The sequence below is a fragment of the Trichogramma pretiosum genome, unplaced genomic scaffold (assembly GCF_000599845.2).
Source record: "Trichogramma pretiosum strain Unisexual culture from Peru unplaced genomic scaffold, Tpre_2.0 scaffold26, whole genome shotgun sequence".
In the NCBI taxonomy this organism is placed as follows: domain Eukaryota; kingdom Metazoa; phylum Arthropoda; class Insecta; order Hymenoptera; family Trichogrammatidae; genus Trichogramma; species Trichogramma pretiosum.
This window is the reverse complement of record NW_019641640.1, coordinates 321,309-341,513: the sequence shown is the minus strand read 5'-3', so window position 1 is coordinate 341,513 and position 20,205 is coordinate 321,309. Positions and strand designations below refer to the sequence as shown.

The 20,205-nt window shown below is 41.2% G+C and overlaps 4 protein-coding genes across 6 annotated transcripts; 2 read left to right on the top strand and 2 right to left on the bottom strand.

The window, feature by feature from the left end:
- Positions 1-86: 86 nt before the first annotated feature.
- On the bottom strand, positions 87-1,671 carry LOC106652607 (endonuclease III-like protein 1). The gene is made up of 2 exons (XM_014371666.2): positions 1,395-1,671; positions 87-1,261 (listed from the first exon to the last, which is right to left on the bottom strand). Exon 2 carries the CDS (start codon positions 1,237-1,239, stop codon positions 184-186), a length of 1,056 nt encoding a protein of 351 aa, XP_014227152.1. The 5' UTR covers positions 1,240-1,261; positions 1,395-1,671; the 3' UTR covers positions 87-183.
- A 54-nt stretch (positions 1,672-1,725) lies between these two features.
- Positions 1,726-5,090, top strand: LOC106652606 (major facilitator superfamily domain-containing protein 6). Its single transcript, XM_014371665.2, has 7 exons — positions 1,726-2,387; positions 2,887-3,678; positions 3,751-3,944; positions 4,017-4,333; positions 4,399-4,574; positions 4,649-4,816; positions 5,020-5,090. Exons 1-7 carry the CDS (start codon positions 2,324-2,326, stop codon positions 5,088-5,090), a joined length of 1,782 nt encoding a protein of 593 aa, XP_014227151.1. The 5' UTR covers positions 1,726-2,323.
- A 1,528-nt stretch (positions 5,091-6,618) lies between these two features.
- On the bottom strand, positions 6,619-15,900 carry LOC106652604 (mitogen-activated protein kinase kinase kinase kinase 4). 3 transcript variants are annotated; one of them, XM_014371662.2, is made up of 2 exons: positions 15,038-15,900; positions 6,619-11,012 (listed from the first exon to the last, which is right to left on the bottom strand). In XM_014371662.2, the coding sequence occupies exon 2, from the start codon at positions 10,994-10,996 to the stop codon at positions 8,063-8,065; it is 2,934 nt and encodes a 977-aa protein (XP_014227148.1). In that variant the 5' UTR covers positions 10,997-11,012; positions 15,038-15,900; the 3' UTR covers positions 6,619-8,062. The 3 variants fall into 3 exon arrangements, with proteins under 3 accessions (XP_014227148.1, XP_014227150.1, XP_014227149.1); XM_014371664.2 differs by lacking the exon at positions 15,038-15,900 and adding an exon at positions 13,380-13,657; XM_014371663.2 differs by lacking the exon at positions 15,038-15,900 and adding an exon at positions 12,937-13,250.
- A 1,258-nt stretch (positions 15,901-17,158) lies between these two features.
- On the top strand, positions 17,159-19,009 carry LOC106652413 (neuronal acetylcholine receptor subunit beta-3-like). The gene is made up of 7 exons (XM_014371339.2): positions 17,159-17,471; positions 17,540-17,584; positions 17,653-17,762; positions 17,881-18,094; positions 18,191-18,359; positions 18,417-18,569; positions 18,645-19,009. The coding sequence occupies exons 1-7, from the start codon at positions 17,205-17,207 to the stop codon at positions 19,007-19,009; spliced, it is 1,323 nt and encodes a 440-aa protein (XP_014226825.1). The 5' UTR covers positions 17,159-17,204.
- Positions 19,010-20,205: the final 1,196 nt, after the last annotated feature.

Here is a 20,205-nt window from a genome sequence, read left to right as displayed (position 1 = left end):
AATATTAAGTGCTGTGATATACTTTTGATATTTGGGTAAACTAACATTGTTTTTTTTTTGTTTGACAGGAGTAAATAAAATTAAAATTTTTATGAAAAAGTACAAAACTATAAATTTACTTATTCAAAAACAATCATTGTGACACAATTACAAAACAAAAAAAATAATGAAATAAACAAACACTTAGAACTCATATTTCTTTCCAGTATAAGGACAAATACTTTTGTTAATACATTCAGAACACTTAGGCCTAACTGGCTGACATATTTCTTGCCCAAAACCAACAAGCAAATGATTCACTTCGGCCCACAAATCCTTAGGTAACCATTTTTCTAAAGCCATTCTTGTATCTTCTGGAGTTTTCGTTGGCTTCTGGACCCAACCAAGTCTATTGCTGATACGATGAACATGGGTATCAACACCAATACCAGTTGTTTCGTTCCAGGCCACTTGCATGCAAATATGAGCCATTTTTGGACCTACACCTGGTAATTTACATAGATCTTTGATTGTTTTTGGAATATCACTATTGTACTGTTCAATCAGAATTTTAGCAACACTTTTTAGGTATTGCGTTTTACGCTTATAAAAACCAACAGGATATATTAGTTTTTCCAGCTCCGCATCCGGTACACTAATAATACTTTCTGGTGTACATTTCTTGGCTTCTCTTAAGCGCTGTACAGCCGCATGAGTAACTTGATCTTTTGTTTGACTGCTGAGCATTAGAGATACCAGGGATAGATATCTAAATACTGGTCCACTGGCTTCATCATCAGCACATTTATGACAACCCATTTCATCTACTGGAGCTGTTTGACTTTCACGCATTTTTCTGATATTGAACAAAGTTTGCTCCCAATTTTTTGGAAACCATTGCTCGGAACCGTTATTCTCTTTGGCATCTTGATCCTCAGTCGATTTTCTTTTCCCTCTCGTAGACTTAATTTTTTCCGGTTGTATTGTCTTCGTGGTTGTAGCAGCGCATTCAGCACTGTCACTGAAATCTTCTACTTTAACAGAGATGTCCTTCTTCACGGGACTCTTTCTTTTATTCGTTTTAGCAACGGTCTTATTCTTGACCTCGACTTTTTCATTATTTCCTTTATCCTTGTTATCAGTTTGTTCAACAGCTTCTGCAGTTTCAGCGGCCTTTTTCCTGCCAGGTAATTTTCTCTTGGTCGCAGGTTGAAAAGCCGCTGCTTTGAGGAGAGAATCAAGTTTGACTCGCTTGCTCATATTGTAAAGATAGTGCGTCGATCTATAGGTAAACAAATGATAAATTATTCAGTATGCACGTACGACGTAAACGATCAAAACAAACGCGGCTTAATTATCGTATCTTTATAAATGCGCCTATATATCTATATAAACTCCTATTAGTAAACGCTTACTGTATAAAAAAGATAGCAGCAGCATTGGCACGTGCTCGGCGATTTCTTGCGGCATAAGCCCCCTTCTCTCGGCCTCACACACAAAGACAGTGAGAAAGAGAGAGCAATACGAATAACCACACTGACACTCGCAGATTATATTGCCGAACAACAGCACATGCAGCAAGTTTGATGTATAGTAGTAGTAATGGTACTATAAAATAAATCTGAAATTTCCCCACCTCGCCGCGAAATTATGCCACCGCTCGGCACTCGGCGGCGGGGAGTTCATTCCTCCCCTACATCGACGACGGCCGCGCGCAGATTTTCGCCTTTCGCGCCGTGCCTCACAGAGTGTCCACACACAATCCATGTCAGTGTGTCTATATACCGTCTACCATCATAATATAGCATATATATGAGCGGGTGAGCAGTGAACGCGCGACGCGGAGCAGCCTACACATTAAAATCATATAATATAAGATAATAATAATGTGGCAGCAGAGCTCGCTTCGGTTTATCACGCGATAGACGTATCAGGAAACAATAAAACTCCGAATTCCCATCGATATGCCGCGAGACAGAGAGGGGACCTATCCAAACTAATTGAAAATAATATCTCCTGCCAAGCTCGAGCTGCTTTGCGTACACTACTGTCAATTAGTCAGTTCGGGTTTAATTGCCGATGCGCGCGTGACCGAGTAAATTTCGGCTCGGTGTTGTTTTTTTTTTGGTGCTCGGAGCCGCCTGTATACAGTGGACGGCGCATGTGTCTGCTCGATACACAATAATGGGAGTACAATAGGCTGCTCGTAGTCGTAATTCACCCTCGGCAGCAAGTGCATACACAAGTGGACAGCACACAACACGCGAGCCGCTTGCAGCACGAGATATTTAGGACGTTTTTTGGGCTTCTCAATTTATGACTGTGGACGTAAAACCGATTCAAAATGTTCTCACGCTTGAACAGAGATCTGATGCCCATGAAGGCGCATTACTTTTTCTTCAATGCAGGTGAGTGCAATGACATTTTTAATTGCACGTGCTTAAAAAATGTGTTACAAATGCATTTGCTTTTGGTATCGTTCCAATATTTTAGAGGTTATTCAGTATCAGTGCTCACTGCGTAAGAACGATTTTTTGAATTTTCCACACTGATATAGAACATCAACTAAAAATATTAATAATGAATGACACGATAAGAAACTTGTCTAATGATGGCGAGATAGCTTAATCGTCGTCGTTTCAAGAGATAACTCTACAATTATGTCATAAAATTTTATTAAATTTAAAAATCAATCAACTGACAATGCCACAATTGAGTCAATTAATTTGATCACAGCGAAATCGTTTTTACCGCGATAATTTATTAACGAAATGCAAAAATCTAATTTGGCCATTAAGAATTTATATAAAACTGCGTCTTGCAATGACAACGTTGACTTATTTTTATTTTTAATGAATGTTGTGCTATAAAATTAACTCTAAATAAAATTTTTTATTATCGTTTCAGCTACCGGTCCTATGATGCAATTTTTGCCGACGTTCGCAAAGCAATTGGGATTTTCCGCATCAGTTTTTGGATCGATTTATGCGCTACTTCCCATCACGGGGTTGGTGGCAAAACCCTTATTTGGTGGCCTTGCTGATAGATTCAAATTGCACAAACAATTTTTTATTATCTTTCAAATTGTCCTAGCCATAGCGTTTTTAGTTATGAATTTTATACCAGAATTAGATTTTAATCAAAATGCTACTTTGAAATGTAATGGAGATACTTTTTTAAATATCTGCTCCAATTCTACATTTGAATACAAAGGAAAAGATAGAAATACAAGCTGTCACTTGACATGTAAAGTAACTAACTTCACAGATTATGAAGGGATGTGTCGTACCTGGAATATTGATTGGAAATATTGTAATCAAACTATAAAACCTGAAGAAATAAACACCCTTCAAAATATTGAATTTGATGCATATTTCAACACTATTGATATGTTATCAGTGCCATCAAAACAGTATCCAGGTTCTTGTCTGGAAATAAAAATAGCTAGTGCTGCAATTGGTTCAGGCACTAAACATAAAACTTTCTGTGATGAATACTCTTTTAATATGCCTTGTTCAGTACAATGTCCAAATATTCCTTCCTTGGATGAAATGATCAAAAATGACTTGATGGAAAATTATCCAAAAACTGAATCATACAGTAGAAATTTTTATTGGTTTTTGTGGGCTTCTATTGTGAGTTGGGTTGGTATGGCTATTGTAGTTAGTATTGCAGATGCCATATGTTTTAACTTATTAGGTAAGTACTTCTATGACACTATAATTTCATCAACATTATTATCATATTAATTAATATTCTTAAATTTTACAGGTAATGATTCTAATAAAGATTATGGAAAACAAAGAATGTGGGGTAGTGTTGGAGTAGGAATATTTGGCATTAGTGCAGGATACTTGATAGATCTTTTCAGTCATGGAAGTGAAATAAAGGATTACTCATGTATATTTTATTTGATGTTAATAGCCATGGCTTTTGATGTTTTATTCTCGACTCAACTTAAAACAGTAAATTTTTGTACTATTTAATTTTTTACATTTCTCAACATACATTCAATTAAATGAAATTAATAATTTCAGGAAAATCTTGACTCCAGTGAGCCATCTGTATTAGAAGAAATATGGTCAATAGTATCAGAAAGCAGAGTTTTAGTATTTGCTTGGTGGTGTGTGGGAGCAGGAATGTGTACAGGAGTTGTATGGAATTTTCTTTTCTGGTACACTGAAGAGAAAACTCAAGGGCCCGATTTAGAATGGATAAAAACTTTACAAGGTTTAATGACCGGGGTGCAATGTTTTATAGGAGAAATGCTTTTTAATTTTTTATCGAATAACATACTCAAAAAGATAGGCCATATTAATTCTATGAGTCTTGTTTTAATTGTTTATTCAATCAGGTATTTATCACTTTTCACTGCAAGTATAAAACCAATTCAACAAACTTATTGATTAATTTTTTTAGATTCATGGCTTATAGTTTGATTCGTAACCCTTGGCTGTTTTTAATTACGGAAGTTTTACATGGTCCATCACTTGGCTTGTGTTGGCCAACAATGGCATCCTATGGTGATAAAGTAGCACCTTCTGGGACAAAAGCCACCATCCAAGGTCTAGTAGGAGGAGTTTTTGAAGGAATTGGTAAAAAAATAATTTAATGCATCAATATTTTGAGAATTTTTATGTATTTTTATAATAACGAAAAATGGTTTTAGGTGTTTCTATGGGGACTCTAATTTGTGGGTTCCTTATGAATAAGTATTCTGGAGAAACTGTTTTCAGAATATTTTCAGTTGGAGCACTTGTATGGTTAGCCATTTTTTGGATGTTCCAATTGATTTTAAGAAAAATCAAAGCATACCCATTGCAACAAGGCCACACTCGTGAGTGAATTGTTAGATTAATTGCATGTAGAAAAATCTAAAATCTATATTGTATATTAAAATTGTTATAGAATTTTTTTTGAATATTATTAAAATGCAATCAGTATTTTTTATTTTTTAAAAATCTTGCTTATTTTCTTTCAATTACACAATCCTACGTTATTAAAATTTATTGGAATTTGAAAATAAAAATTATCTTTCAGATTTGGCAAGTTATACTCATCCTGATGATGCGATTCTTATGACTATGAGTCAAGAAATGCAAACTTATTGACTGAAATGATAAATGATAAACCAAAGTAATTTTTATTTTAAATGTTGAAATATGTTTGTTAACTGATGTTTCATGATCTGTATTTATTTAAGTGTAACCACTTTGGAAACTGTATTCAGTCAGTAGATAGTTATAAATTTAGTATAATTCAATAACTTTGTAAGCAAATGCAATTTGATGATGCACTCCACTAAAAATTCGATTAAGTTTTATCGAATAAGTGTTTTCTATTACGCGTGAACGAGATTATTACGGATTTCTGTACGTACGGATAGTACGTAATTATTTTACACCTATTATCAGGTGAAATAACTATTTTAAGCAACATCCAAATTTGTAAATAGAATATATTTTTTTTACGACGAAATATTTTGTTTTAGAAATATTGTATAAAATTAAAATAAGTGCAATATTTTATAGAGTCATATTTTCTCCATGGCACTTGAGTTACTATAATAAATGCAATATCATTAACTAAAAAATAATTGTATTTGTATGAATGATTTTATAGACGAATAAATCGTAATACATTTTATAAATTGCATAACTATGTAAACTTCCTTAAACTTACCTTTGACTTTAAACTATAAAAAATGACTGTTTTTGAATCATTATCCAAAAATATCTAACAAAGCAAAAGAAATGAACAATTCAAATCATTTTAACACTTAACTATTATTTATTTAAACAAAGTCACATATTTTCGATAAATTTGGCAGAACAAATGATTAAATATAAATATCACGAAATGTAAGAGCGTCGAAAGGGTTCACACTGAGAAATGCATATTTTTGTAGATAACAAGTTGGACTTTAATAAACATTATAATCAATCAGTATCCAACCTAAACTAAAAAATGTACAAGTTATCAAATAATCTTAACGATAGTAGTCGTGTGAAAATAGGTAAGGATCAATACAATATAATTTTAAAATGGCTAAAAAGCTTTTAATAAAAATTTTTGAAAATGTATTTTTTTTTCATCAAAGCTGACCGACCATACGCTTTTTTTGAGTTCTTAACAAACTTTTAAAGTAGCTAAGTGATTAAAAATGTATCTAAGAACGCAAGTTTCACTAAACTCTTATAGCACTGACTTCAAATTTTGACTAAAACTGAACAACTATTTTACGGGCAGTTCTTAGATTTGATTCAGCACACTTGAAGTCAGGTACTCCATTCTTATTGTGGTATTTGGAGTCACATAATTTACCATCGATCTTGGTACAGAATGTCAACCTACAACTCTACATTTAATCACTAACATTTACACTTTGAATCTTTAACAAGTATTTTACATTAAAATTCATTATATTTGAAGTTATCCTTACAAAAGTTTATAGAATTCAGTGTATAAGAATTCATGAGATTTTTTTCTTAGTATGTGATTATAATTTTTCGTTTTTATTATTTTTGCCAGTAGATAAATTTGCTTCTATGACATTGCAATAGTTTTATTAGAAAACATTATATTCAAAACGCCCTTTTTTCACGTTATCATTTATAAAAGAATATTAAAAAAGCCTGATTATGTTTTTGAATTTGATTTCTTAAATGGTCCTTAAAATTAACACAACAAAAATCTTACAATTACGAGTTTACAAAAATTGTGATTTATACAAAGGTTTATAAAAATGTGTCTGTAATATGTACTATAAAAAGAAAGAGATATAAAATTCGACCATTTGAAATAACACCAAAATGGTATAAAATCATTCAAGAACTCAGTACTTTATAAGTTGAGTATACTTTACTGTTGTATAATATAAAAAATTTATCATTGTTATATTTATAAAATATAATGCTATCTTATGAAGTAATAAATAAAAAAGTTACTATAATTTGTTCTTATTATGAAAAATGTGAGTTTTTATTAGTAAGAGAAAATAAAGCTATAATTATAACATAAATTTTAGCTTTTAGCAGTCATGGTACTTGACAACAGATAAAAATGGTTTAAACACATATTGCATGACTTTTCACGACCATCCATTTACATTGATACAAATAACCCTTACTAATCAGAAAATTATTTCACTGAATGTTTGGCTCTTAGAAATTAAAACTATTTACATTAGTATTCACATTATAATCTGAATAAATTTGAAAAGCACAAATCATTGGTTTTGATACTATTAACATTAGAAATAATGGTGCGAAATTTTTTTTATGCATTAAGACTCAAGCGATACTTAAAAATAACCATTTGATCGTGTGAGAATCCGGTTAATTTCGTAAGTACTTTGTTATATAACAATTTAACGGTTTCAAATAAATAAAAAAGTAAATTATTATAATTGTTATACATAGTCTTCAAACTCCAAAACAAGACAATTTACATAGAATAAACTCTAAAAAATAATTTATAAATATATGAATTTTAAAGACGATTTCAGTACCACAGGTACAAAACCGTTAATTAAATAATGCAATTTTCGCTAATTAATGTGAACATAAGAAATTGTTGACTTTCTTTATATTTTTCTCTGCTTCATTGAATCAATATTTTTGGTTTGACAAGGAGTAGGATGCTTGCTTACGCATCCTCAGCTGACCATACTTTTGAATTCAGTCAATTTGGTCTTAATATTCTCATAATAAGAATTGTGTGCCCGATATTTAATGCAACTCGTAATAGCTACAATTGATACCACAATTCGGATAGAACCGATTAAATACAGAGAATGGCAATTACTATAACTGTAAGAATTCAATATAAATGATAAAAAAAATTAGTAATAAACATTATCATTTGACAGCTAGAGGTGGATACCCTTCGTTAGCCATTTCAGTACCTTATTTATGTAACTTTTTAAAAATTGAGCATTTGGTAGGGAACAGCGTACATTCCCTAGGTTGATTTGTTTTTCTGCCTCACGGGGTACTTTCAATTGAAATTTGTTTCTAATGAGAGTACGCATGGAGGTGAGGGTCTGGCTAGAGTATAAATTCTGGAAACGTAGAAAATTTGATCACCAATTGGCCATGCCGGGCTTGTTGAGAGTCATGAAGTAAATTTGACACGAGCTTCCGCCCTTGGCCGACGAGAAGAAGACCTTATCGTTGCGCTCGCAGAGGAATTTCAGGCGTTGAGCTTTTTTGTGCATGAAAACGCCATCGAGATGTCCACTTTCGACGCTGCGAATCTCTATGGCTTTGTTTCCCCAGCCCATGATCTGTCCGATGCCGATATAAGCGACGCTCGTGGGCATTTCACCCCACTGAAGAACCATGGTCTTGGATACTCGGCCGTAAGTGTTCACGTAGACACCTTCGTTATCGTAGCAGAGGAGCAGTTGCATGCCATTGCTGTTGGGCAGGGTGACGATGCAGTGCGGACTTATGGGTCCCTGCGTGTGCTTGGGCAAATAAATGTCGTAGACGGTGGCGGAGTCGAGATCAACGGCGTGGAAACCATCGGTACTGCCGTAGATGACTTTGAGACGCGTGCCCTCTTCGACCGTGAGATCGACGAGCAGTGGCCGATGGGCCAATTCACCGAATGATTTGAAAGCCATGAACTTGTGATAGGGTTTCGGCGCCCAGGCGTAAATTTCGATGGACTCCTTCAGGGCGATTACGAGGAATTTGATTCGCTCGTACTTGACAATTTTGAAGTGAACTGCACCCTGCAGATCGCCGACGTTGATCCAACCGTTTCGTCTCTCCACTTGTTCGCTGTGTCCGTCGGTACGCAAAATCTTGCTCTTCAACCAGCTGAGATAGTAAACGCGAACGCGATTCTTCTTGCCACTGATGGTTACGAGAATATTTTGGCCTTCGAGCACCTCCATCTGCTGGAAGCGTCGCCTGCTGATGAGCTGGTACACCTTGCCCTGACCGCTACGGTCGAGCAGCATGAGTCCGTTCTCGGTACCGATGAGCAGGTTGACGCCCCAGAGCGCGGCGCACAGTATCTCGCTGTTGAAGCGCTTCTTGTACTTGCGTATCTCGGGTGTGTCGCTGCCCATGTCGTGACCGGTGGGCGTGACGTTGACGTTGACGTGCGACTCGCGTCGCGCGGGACCAGCACCGAATCCGAACGTGAGGAACGAGCGCTGCTTCTGCTGCAGAGCCAGCGGAGGCGACTTGACGGCCTGCCGGTACTCCTCGCTGATGGATTTGTCTTGACGCTGACCCGGCGACGAGGTGAGCAGGTCGGGCAGAACCGAGCTGGTGCGCGAGCCCGGCGAGTCCAGCCTCTGGAAGTCCGACGAGGGCGGCGGTCGGGACGCGCGCTCGGGTCGCTTGGCGGCGGGTGGCGGGGCCTGTCCCTCGGCGGCGCCCTCCTCGTCGGGAGTTGGCGGCAGCGGACGATTGGGCGCGCTGCGCGGCGCCGCGGCGGGTCCGGGCGACTCGTCGAGCTGTGGCAACGGCTTGGGCGGATCGCTGGCCAGCAGGGTGCCGTCGTTGCGGTTGTTACCCGCGCCGACGGGCTCCTCCATGTCGTCGTCGCTGTCGCTCTCGATCATCAGGGCCATGGGCTTGAACACGTGGCTGTTGCGTTGACCAGCCGCGCCGGCCGCGCCACCAGCGCTGTGACTGCTGCTGCTCGGCAACTGAGCGTGGTGATTCGAGGGCGGCGTGGGCGCCTTGTGCGACGGTGGCAAGCGCGGGTCGTCCTTCGGGGTAGGTGGCAACGGACGTGACGGCGGATGAGGATCCGGCACGACTATCAACCGATGCGGTAGCGCAGGTCGAGGCTCCGGTTCCTTCGGTCGCTCGGCCGGACGCCTGCTCTGTGGCGGCTCCTTCGGCGGCGGCACCTGCGGTCCGTGATGGCCCATGATGGGCAGATCTTGCGAGAGCGTGCGTCCCTCCTGGATCTGCTGGAAGTTGCGACGCAGGGTATCGCCGCCGGGCGCCTGTATGATGGACGAGGGCTCGCCGGCGATGGCGGGCTCGTCGTCCTCGTTCTCGCTGCCGCTGTATCGGTAATCGTCGCGCTCCTTCTCCTGCTTGCGCTTCTTGCATCGGTCGATGTGGTCCTTGAGCTGGATTCGCACCTGCCTCTCCGTCGGTTGGTCCCTAATGAAGGGATGCTTGAGCAGCTGCTCCGTGTAGGGGCGCTGATGATAGTCCTTGACCAGTACCGTCTCGATGAAGCCGTGAAACTTTTTGGCCCACTTCTTGGACTTGAGACGAGGCGGCGGATTGCGCGGAATGAGAAAGAGCGCCCTCATCGGGTGGAGGTCGCAGAGCGGCGGCTGCGACTCGGCCATCTCGAGGGCGGTGATGCCCAGCGACCAGAGGTCGCTTCTGTTGTCGTACGTGGCCTCGGGGTTCTCGTCGCAGGCTATGACCTCGGGCGCCATCCAGTAGGGCGTGCCGATGAAGGTGTTGCGCCGGCCGATCGTGCGGTCCAGCTGGGCGCTCACGCCGAAATCGACGAGCTTCACCTCGGCGTTGTCCGTCAGCAGCACGTTCTGGCCCTTGATGTCGCGATGAATGACCTTGTTGCTGTGCAGGTAGCTGAGACCGCGCAGGATCTCGCGTGATATGTAGGCTATCCACTCCTCCTTGAGGCTCTGGCCCTTGGTCGACTTGACGAGATCCGTCACGGAGCCCGCGCCGCAGTACTCCATGACGAGCCAGAGCTGATCGTCCTTGCCCGGCGGCGACTTCTTGATGAAGGCCCCGTAATACGTGGCGATGTTCCTGTGATTCGAGTAGCGCTTGAGCACGTTGATCTCGAGCTTGATCTCCTCCTCCTCGTCCTCGGTGACGTCCATGACCTTGATGGCGGCCAGCTGGCCGGTCTTCGTGTGACGGCCCTTGTACACCTGGCCGTAGGTGCCATTGCCGACGACCTCGATCAGCTCGAATATGCCGGCCGGGTCCTTGAGCGCGTTCAGATCGATGTCGTCGAGGGAGCAGTTGACGCTCGGCGTCAAGTTGTGTGCCATCTTTCTCGTTTTTTATCTGGGGGAAAAATAACAACACGTACTTTACTACAATGGTCCTTTGTGTGCGATGAAAATTTATATTGCCAATGACGCGAATTCGCGTATATCGTCTGAATGAGTGCAAAGATTCAAAAGATTTTCAAACGGCCGACACACGCTGTATTTCCGAACGGTAGGTTTCGCACACATACATGACATCGAACCGGAAATTGATTTACATATTGAAATTCCAGTGTAATCTCAGCGCAGGATCAAACGAGTTTTAAGAATAGATTTCTATCTTATTGGTGCCGATCCCCCAGGACGCTTCTTTTATTTTGAAATTTGTACGAAAAGTCCGTATAGACGCAGCGGGACGCTCAATAACGCGTCACACGATGAAGGAGTAAATGAATTTTGTCATCGGTCGCGTATCTCCGCCGAATCGTAGCCATAGATAGATAGACGCGTAAAAGCCGCGTACCGCGAGAGAACGCATAAGTTTTGTAAAATAGCATTTGCGGTTAGTAGTGTTTACAACAGTTTTTTTATCACAAAAATGGGTTTTCTCGAAATGAACGCGTGCGTGAGCTGATACCATGCCGGGAATTCGCTCGAATCGAGCGGTCCAAATGAGACGACGACGACGACGACGTATTTTCGCTTTTAGTGGTAAAAGAATGCAGTCCGTGACGGAGAGGCGAGCATAATAAGTTGAAGCGAGGAGAGTAGGGAAGGAGAGAAGAACGGACACGACTGGCAGTGATAATACCATGCAACATTTCATTCTTTATCTTTGTTCCTCGTTCGTGTTCGTACGTTCGTTCGATTAATTCGTGCGGAATAAAATATTCTAATGCACGCACAGTCGGAGGACTGGTAAAATCCGTATAAGGTTCAGAGGGCATAGTATTGATCCTATCGATGTTTCGGAATATACGATTAAAATTTTTTTACACATTATAATACGTAACATACAAGGAACAATATAATCTCCAAGTACAACGGGTCATATCGAAAACTAAGTCATTACCAATTAGTTGTGAAATAGACTCGTAAACCCTACTTGACAGCTGCGTATCTATTTAGAAAGGGTAAGAAGAAGTAGTGTATCATATACAGCAGACGACTATAATAACGACGAGGGGGGAAAAGCGAGACGATATCGATGTCAACATATATCGGAGTTATATTATCGTAAAATTACGATGCAGAGATAAAAACACATTAGATTATAAATAGGATAATACACTGCTGCTGCTGCTGCTGCTGCTGCTGCAGTCGTCGACTGTGTGCGTTACCCTTGATCGTTGGCTTTGCCTTGTTTATTGGAACGAGAGCGGCTACGTTTTAACGATAATCTATAAAAAAATTATTATTGCTTTCTCGGTCGAATTATTTTCACAGAACACACCACACACACACTGTGGCGCGCACAACGACGACGATGACTAATATTCCTCGAATCCGCTACCATACACGCTTCTTTCTCTCGGCATAGCTACTAAAATATTATACTGCCGTTGCTGACTGCTGCTGCACCGATACTGATATACAACAAGAGGAGACCGAATGATCATTGCCCATCGCGCGCGCAGAGTCACCGGTGTCTGTATACCTAATGTGCGTGTGTGTGTGTGTGTCGTTTCGGTTTATATGTATCCGCGAGCGCGTACTCGTATGCGTTTGTTGTTACAAACCAATAAACCGATAGTCATGCTTGTGCTGCACTCGATGCACCCACTGCCAGGCGGGTATACATCGCACATTCACGCACGCACACGCACTTATAATGCTACATGTCGCGTCGTCGTCGTCCTTGGTTGTTTCAACACTTTTAACGAAGAAAATTGAACTCGCGAGGAACGATGTACGTTATTGTAATATTGTGCATTAGAATCTCTTTCAACGATGCAGCAGGAATCTGCAGTAGAGCGGTATATATAGCATGATGTACTCACTGCAACGCATCAGCAGAAACTCGTCGAAGCGAGTGATAACGTCGAAAGCCAACGACGACGTCTCTCTTTCTCTTGCTCGCACTCTTTCGCCCGCACACTCTCGATATGTTATATACACACGCGCGCGCCCGCTGCTTTCGCGTTCGCTGTATTAGTCGCACTGACACGTTCTATATTATATTGTACCGTATACAGACGACACTCTTCGGAGTTCGGTGTATGTACATACATATAGAATATAGATGCTTGCGCCGCTATATTATAATGTGCATTTAGCCCTCCTGCTTGTATACATAGAGGCCTCCTACGTGTTACACACTATATATCAACTTTTCTGACTCCGGCACTTGCAAGCACTCGTTACACACAGGCGTAGATATATGCTATACGGCTCTCTCTCTCATAATATTGCTAGCTGTATCAAATTGTACACACTTACGTACCCACACGCATAATACACACGCGTCGTATGTATGTATAACGGAGATTGCTGCTGCTGCGCTCTTCTTTGTACGCGATTATCACCTTATCTAATGCGCTTATTCCCGCTCTATATATCTCTTTTCTTCTCGCTCCGATTGTATATGTAAGTGCTATGGATGTATCGTTGTTGTGTCTAAACTCTCGCTTTCTTTCTCTCGCGACGTCCGCGTTTAATACTCTCCTGTGTTTGTTGCTGCCTCAATGCGTTTATATACGAGCATGTGCATATTTTACATATATAAGCGCTATTTAACACACATAAAAGCCTCCGCGCGACGCGCGTCTATGTACGTATACACACATGCATATTGTGAATCACTACTGTCGCCGCCGCCACCACCGCCGCCGCCGCAGCCGCTGTCTTTCTCTTTCTCGCACACGTGATGACGATGGAGGTGACGACGACGACGACGACGACCAACGCATGCATACTTTACAAACACACAACGCACACACATATATCTATATAGATCGCGAGAGAGAAAGAGAGACACACACCATCAGCGCACTCTATATATAATGCACTGCTTTCTGGACGCGACGACGTCTGCGTGCGTAGAAAAATGTACGAGAGCAACAAAACAATATAAATAGAGGTCTCTGACCGTGGCCCAAACGTCGCCGCTGAAAAGTTTAAAGGTATGACCATTGTGTGTGTCTGTGTGTACAGTCGGTCGGCCGCAGTCAAGCACGCACATGCTATGCATCTCTCTGGGCCGTGGATATATAGATACACGACTGACTGTATAACCGAAACCGTATATACACCGCCCGCACACATACACGCACGAAAACACGATCGAGATCGTTTGATTTATATAAAATGCATACAACATTCGAGTACAAAAGTTGTGCGTCAGAGAGAGAGAGTGGCCTATTCATTCGGAAAAGGAGCCCGCAATGATTCACGTTTTATCACAAAAGATTGATGATAATAGCCACTTTTTGTAAAGTGCAATGTTTGACATTTGCACAGAATTCATTTGATCAATGCTGCAGTTTTATTTTTTTTCCTTCACTTCAATAAATTTTATTCAAGCACGGAGTAATGGAGTAGTTTTTATCAATTGATACATTATTAAACTACAAGCTAGATCATTTGCTTGCAAGTCTATGCACAGCACAGTAGAAGATAATCAATTGACAAGACAATTGTTGATTGTTTGTATTTTATCAGCTTTGATCAACTGTCAAAAATGCAGCATCAATTTGACAATAGAATGAGTAATTACTTTACTACACATATACAAAATAATAAATGTTTGACAATTAATATGATTGTACATGAAAATGATTCAATGTGCAGGAGTAAATTATGTTGCAAATGTTAATGACCCAGAGAGGACAATTTGTTTTTCATGGACCAAGCTAGAAGCAGTAATGATTTGTTGTTGATGTTAGAAGTCGTACATATGGTGAAATAGAAAAAAAATTAGAGAAAATAAATAACTTTAACAAATGCAACGTGTGAATTCAACAAACTATATCGCTAAACAAAGTATAGATCTTTGCTTTGTTATAAATTTTGTTGCAGCGGAATCAACGGGGAGGGGAAGTGGTCTGAGTTAGTCACCAAAAATCGTGTTTAGCACACAGGCACAAATTCTAATCGACTTACCTAATAAATGCTATTGCCGTGAATCGAATTAACAGCAAAAAGAGGCGTGTAAGGCAATGTTGTATACGATTTGTGGAGCTCTGCTGCGTGTGTGTATACGATCCTCGCGTACATACACACTCGGGTTGGCTGTGAAATCTCTCTCTCTCTCTCTCTCTCTCTTGGTCGTTGGCGTACAGGTTAAGTTCGCGATAAACTGCTATGTACAAAACGGAGCGAAGACGTCGTCGAGGCTCCTCGCCTCGATTCTGCGTGATACACTGGCGAGCTTGGGACTTGACGCGCGGTTGCCTTCGTTACACTATCACCGATGATATTGAAGAAATCGCAGCGATCGGAACGCAAAGTTCTTGACATCGCGAAATTATCAGCGACGTCGGAGCTGCTGTAATGGTGGCAGCTGAACGCAGATCTCTCGTTGCGGAGCAGCAGCAGCAGTAGCAGCAGCAGCAGCCACAGCCCCTAATGCCGATGACCACTATATAGGCACACGTTCGCACACATATAGATATACGTAGTGGGCTGTATATGTACTGTACTATCACATACACACAGAGACACCACGACAGCAAGTAGCAGCAGCAGCAGCAGCAGCAGCAGCAGTACACTCGGTGCAAATCGGGTCTGATAATGTTCTCGTGGCGCGTTTAAATCTCAACGCGACTGCAGGGCAGAGACGACTACGACATTTTAATATCTCAAACGCGCCAGAAAGGAGCTCGATGACAGAGGGGACGTGGCGTAGTCATTATCATCGGCGGAGAGCCGCTGTGCCTCGAAGCCTATGCCTCTATGTATATTTATATATACCACAGTACACCACCATATATGCGTGAAACGCCAGTGTACATGTACTTGATCGAGCGCGCCGAGCGCTGCATTTGCGATACATACGCGCAGAATATGTGTATTATGTACGAAAGAGAGACTAGAGTGAGAGACTTCAGACTTACACACAGTCTGTATTATAGAGTGTGTTTCATGTTAAACACACACACGCACACACACACATACACTTATACGCGCGCACACAGAAACTTGAGACTCCGCACTTGCGGTACTCGTGGATACAGCAGCAGCCTACTCGGTACACCCTATTCTCATGGACACGCAGTTCACACGCACACACGCGCAATCGATGTATCGGCAGGTCTTTCTTTTTTATACATATACCATGCACAGCAGCAGCAGCTTTTATTATATATATCCTATATAACATCGCGTGTTGCGTGTAAAGTTACGGTCTCGCGACTCGGCTTTTCTACAATCGACGGCGAAATTATCAGCTCTCGCGCGCGCGTTTTTTCGAAGGATCGATCGCCTTTAATGACGCTTCGATTCCTTATACTCGATTGTTTTGTTTTTTTTTGTTTCGCTTTTTTTTCGATTCAAGGTAAAATTCGTAGACGTCCATGAGTTCCTTTCAAAAAAGCGTATTCCTGTTCTCAGAAATGATCGAGTCAACGCTAGGAGCGAAAAAGTTGAATTTTTCATTTTTTTTTCGTAAGGCAAACTTGAATTTTTTTTTCTATTTTCGGTCGCTTGTATCTGTAAAAATATGCTGTTCAATGAAAATTTGCGAGAAACCATAAAATAGTTCTCCCTTAAAATAGTCAAATGAACATTTGAAAACGTCAACGCACTAGTCAATGTTTTTCCTTTTCATAGTTATCACTTACTATTCTCTATTTATCATTAAATAAAAATAGTAATAGTAATCGGAGTTCGGCAACAGATTACTTTCGAGTGGTATAATACTACTACTAATAATAATTTTCGTAAAAACAAAAAATAGCGTTGAACTTTCCATACGCAGTATACCGAATGATAAATTTTCAACTGACCAGTCTTCTCTCGATCATCGTATAATATAGATTACGAAGGGGCGTAACGAGTATATTGACTTTTTCAAGCATCGCAATTTGCAACTTCGCACATTACATCGGTATCAAACGGCCGATGATAGGTACGGAGCGGTTGGCAATTGTATCGCGTTTCATGGGGCGTGCGAGCTTACGCGCGATTCGCAAAAGTCGTCTCGGAGTTTGGGGGGCTCGACGAGTTCGGCGGAGCGCGCAATATGCTCCGAAAGCTCCGATTCATTCCTAATTATTTCGCACACGTGATCCGCGACGCGCACAATCCCCGGTAATACTATAATTTCGTCATGAGGCTATCGTTTCCATCGGCAAATCTGATCGTTGCTCTCGCGCTGCCGCTGCTGCTGATAGTGCTATCGGTGGCGAACATGGCCGGTGCCGCGAGCATATTCGATCGGGACGCGCCGGAGTGCAAAATCTTATCGGATAAATCGCCGGAACTGAGACTTAAACTGAGCCTGTTCTGCAAATACGACAAATCCGTGCGACCGGTAATCAGCAAATCCACACCCATCAATGTCACCGTTGGCCTGTCGCCCAAATTTATGGAATTCGTAAGTGTTTTCGGTGCAGCGACTATTGATCTTTTATTTTACTCACCACGCGCGTGCTCCGCTTATAGGACAGCGATAAAAATCAATTCATCCTTCACTCTTGGATGCTCATCGTAAGTTACCTACTCGCCGATCGATGTGCACTCTAAATCTCATTATTTTATCGTTATTATCGTCGCAGAGTTGGAAGGACGAGCACCTCGGCTGGGATCCCGACGATTACGACGGAGTCGATTCGTTGCGAATCGAGAGCGACGACCTCTGGCTGCCCGACATATCCGTCTTCAACTCGTGAGTTTGCCGATCTCCCGGCTTCTCCTCGATTTTCGCCCCGAAAATTCGATGCATTCGACCCTCTCTCATATTCCCCATTGCCCCAATTTTCCATTATATGTGCGCGAGCGAGCAGAGGTGACTTGAGCGTGTCCCAGAGCACCTTGTTGCGAGCCATGTGCAAGCTCTCCTACACGGGCCTCGTGGTCTGCGTGCCGGCCTTGAAGTTCGTCGCTCTGTGCAGCACCGACTACGCCAACTGGCCCTACGACTTGCAGAACTGCTTCATCTTCATGGGCTCGTGGACGCAGACCGGCGCCGAGGTGAACTTCAATTTCCGCCGAAAATCGGTAACTATATCGGATGTGCCAATTTACAAAAAGTACGATGATTAATCAAATTAAAATGTCGAATGTGATTGAATTTGGATTGTATTTCATATACAGATCAACATGAGTAGTTTCCAAGAGAGCAAACTGTGGCTGGTGACTAACTACACGTCGAGAAAAGTAACTCCGAAACTCAAAAACGACAGTTTCCCCTTTCTATCCTTTCAGTTCGAGATCCAGAGGCACTCGGGAATTATTCAGGCGGTCTACATATCACCGCTCATTGGTAATGTAATTTAACGATAATAGCAGTAAAAACATTATCTTGAATCGTGTGTCACAGTTTTGGCGATATTGACCTTGACGCTGCTTTGGCTGGACTCCCGATCGACCGAACGACTCATCCTGGCGGCCGTCATTTTCATTTGCCACCTGCTGTGCCTTTACAACCTCCATTGGTTGATACCCTCCAATGGGCTGACCCCACCTCACGTGCGTAAGTAATTTAATGATCGCGCCCAAAAAAAGTCCATTTCAATTTTCTCTCTCTCTCTCTCTCTTTCACCGCAAGTGCTGTTCTATCGAGACTCGATGATAATCACGACCTTCGCGATTGTCCTCACGACTCTGCTGCGGAAACTGCAATCGACCCGGGGAATCCCCGCGCCGATCTGGATCGAGTCGAGCGTCAGTTTCGTGGCCAACAATCCGGCCGGTCGCTGGCTGCTGCTCGAGGACTGGCCACCCGGAAATTCGAAGGTCATCGGCAGCGAAGATGACCGCGAGCCGATCGAGGCAATGCCCATGAAAACCGACAACTGGAGACGATTGGCCCTCATCATCGATTGGCTGGCCCTTTTTGCCGTGATATTCACCTATCTGTTGCTGTTTCTCAGCCGGATACCTAGAGTCGAGTACAAGAAATCCATCCTCTAGTTGTAAAGCGGATTTGAACTTTGTTGCAGAGAATCACTTTTTTAATAAAATTTATATTTCAATCATGTCGAGAATGAATTATTTGGATAATTCGTAAATAAGCTTACGAAAAATATACAAAAGATTTTTATTAGACAAAACGGATGGAAAAAATGTTTTGGACATGAGAAATAACCGCTCGAGTAACCATGTTATTCCTCTACTCATTCTAATATAGTTCAGTGCTTACCCTATACATTTAAAATTAATCATTTGGAGGAGAAAAAGAAGCAAGAGGAAAAGATATTATTTTGTGAACGAAACAAAAAGTATAAAATGAACACATTTTTTATCTAAAAAATCTCTTAATCATTTATAAAAGAATTTCTTCGATTTAATTTAACCATGCATAATTTCAATTTACAGAACTCCTGTTCCTACTTTTATTTGTGAATTACCCACTCGATTATTCCAAATATCGGTGGTGACATAATTTTTCTCATCATACGACATTAAAAAATTAACACGTTTAATAGGCCTGTAACTATTCTCTAATCTCGAGCTCGCTCAGCTCTTTAAAACCCTTATCTCGCATTATTATGTACTCCTTGCGAAATCGATCGTCGCATGCGTCAAACAAATTATTTAACCGTCGTTCTCGCTCGTCGACGTCGTTGTCGTACATCAATGCGAGCGCGATATCAAATATTTTTTACATTTTAGTGGGTATCATGATGTTCGTTTGTATTTGCGACATGTGTATTTGCTCAAGCACTTACCAAAAGTTTTGAAAAATGATGAGCTTCTTTTGTCCTGTTAAAATTTATACACAAAGGTGACGAGCAAAAATTCCGGTACAATGCGGATTCTCGGATTTCAACTCTTTAGTGCTGTGCGTGTGATGTATGTTGATAGTTTCCACCACTCGGTAGGCATAATTTATCGATAAAAAAATCCCCAATTCGAATTCGAGCATACACGCACGCGGAGTAGCATCTTAATTAAAACTGGCGAACAATCTGATTCATAAAATACATAATATAGCAAGTTCTGTATATTCAAGATAAAGAATTCCCTCGTTGTAAATAGTTTTTTCTTCTTCTTTTTTTTAGACGTTCATTAAAAGCTTTGGGTATAAGCGCCTCGCGAACGGGTGCGATTTTTCTCTCTTTCTCGATTAATTCTCTCTGCAAAAAGCCTCCGAAGAAACTGCAAGA

Bases quoted from the DNA above. Each gene is read 5' to 3' on its own strand.
- LOC106652607 (XM_014371666.2), bottom strand. From the start codon at position 1,239: ATGAGCAAGCGAGTCAAACTTGATTCTCTCCTCAAAGCAGCGGCTTTT.
- LOC106652606 (XM_014371665.2), top strand. From the start codon at position 2,324: ATGTTCTCACGCTTGAACAGAGATCTGATGCCCATGAAGGCGCATTAC. The intron at 3,945-4,016 runs GTAAATTTTTGT...TAATAATTTCAG, and splicing joins TCTCGACTCAACTTAAAACA to GAAAATCTTGACTCCAGTGA. The intron at 4,334-4,398 runs GTATTTATCACT...TAATTTTTTTAG, and splicing joins TTAATTGTTTATTCAATCAG to ATTCATGGCTTATAGTTTGA.
- LOC106652604 (XM_014371662.2), bottom strand. From the start codon at position 10,996: ATGGCACACAACTTGACGCCGAGCGTCAACTGCTCCCTCGACGACATC.
- LOC106652413 (XM_014371339.2), top strand. From the start codon at position 17,205: ATGAGGCTATCGTTTCCATCGGCAAATCTGATCGTTGCTCTCGCGCTG. The intron at 17,472-17,539 runs GTAAGTGTTTTC...CTCCGCTTATAG, and splicing joins CGCCCAAATTTATGGAATTC to GACAGCGATAAAAATCAATT. The intron at 17,585-17,652 runs GTAAGTTACCTA...TTATCGTCGCAG, and splicing joins TTCACTCTTGGATGCTCATC to AGTTGGAAGGACGAGCACCT.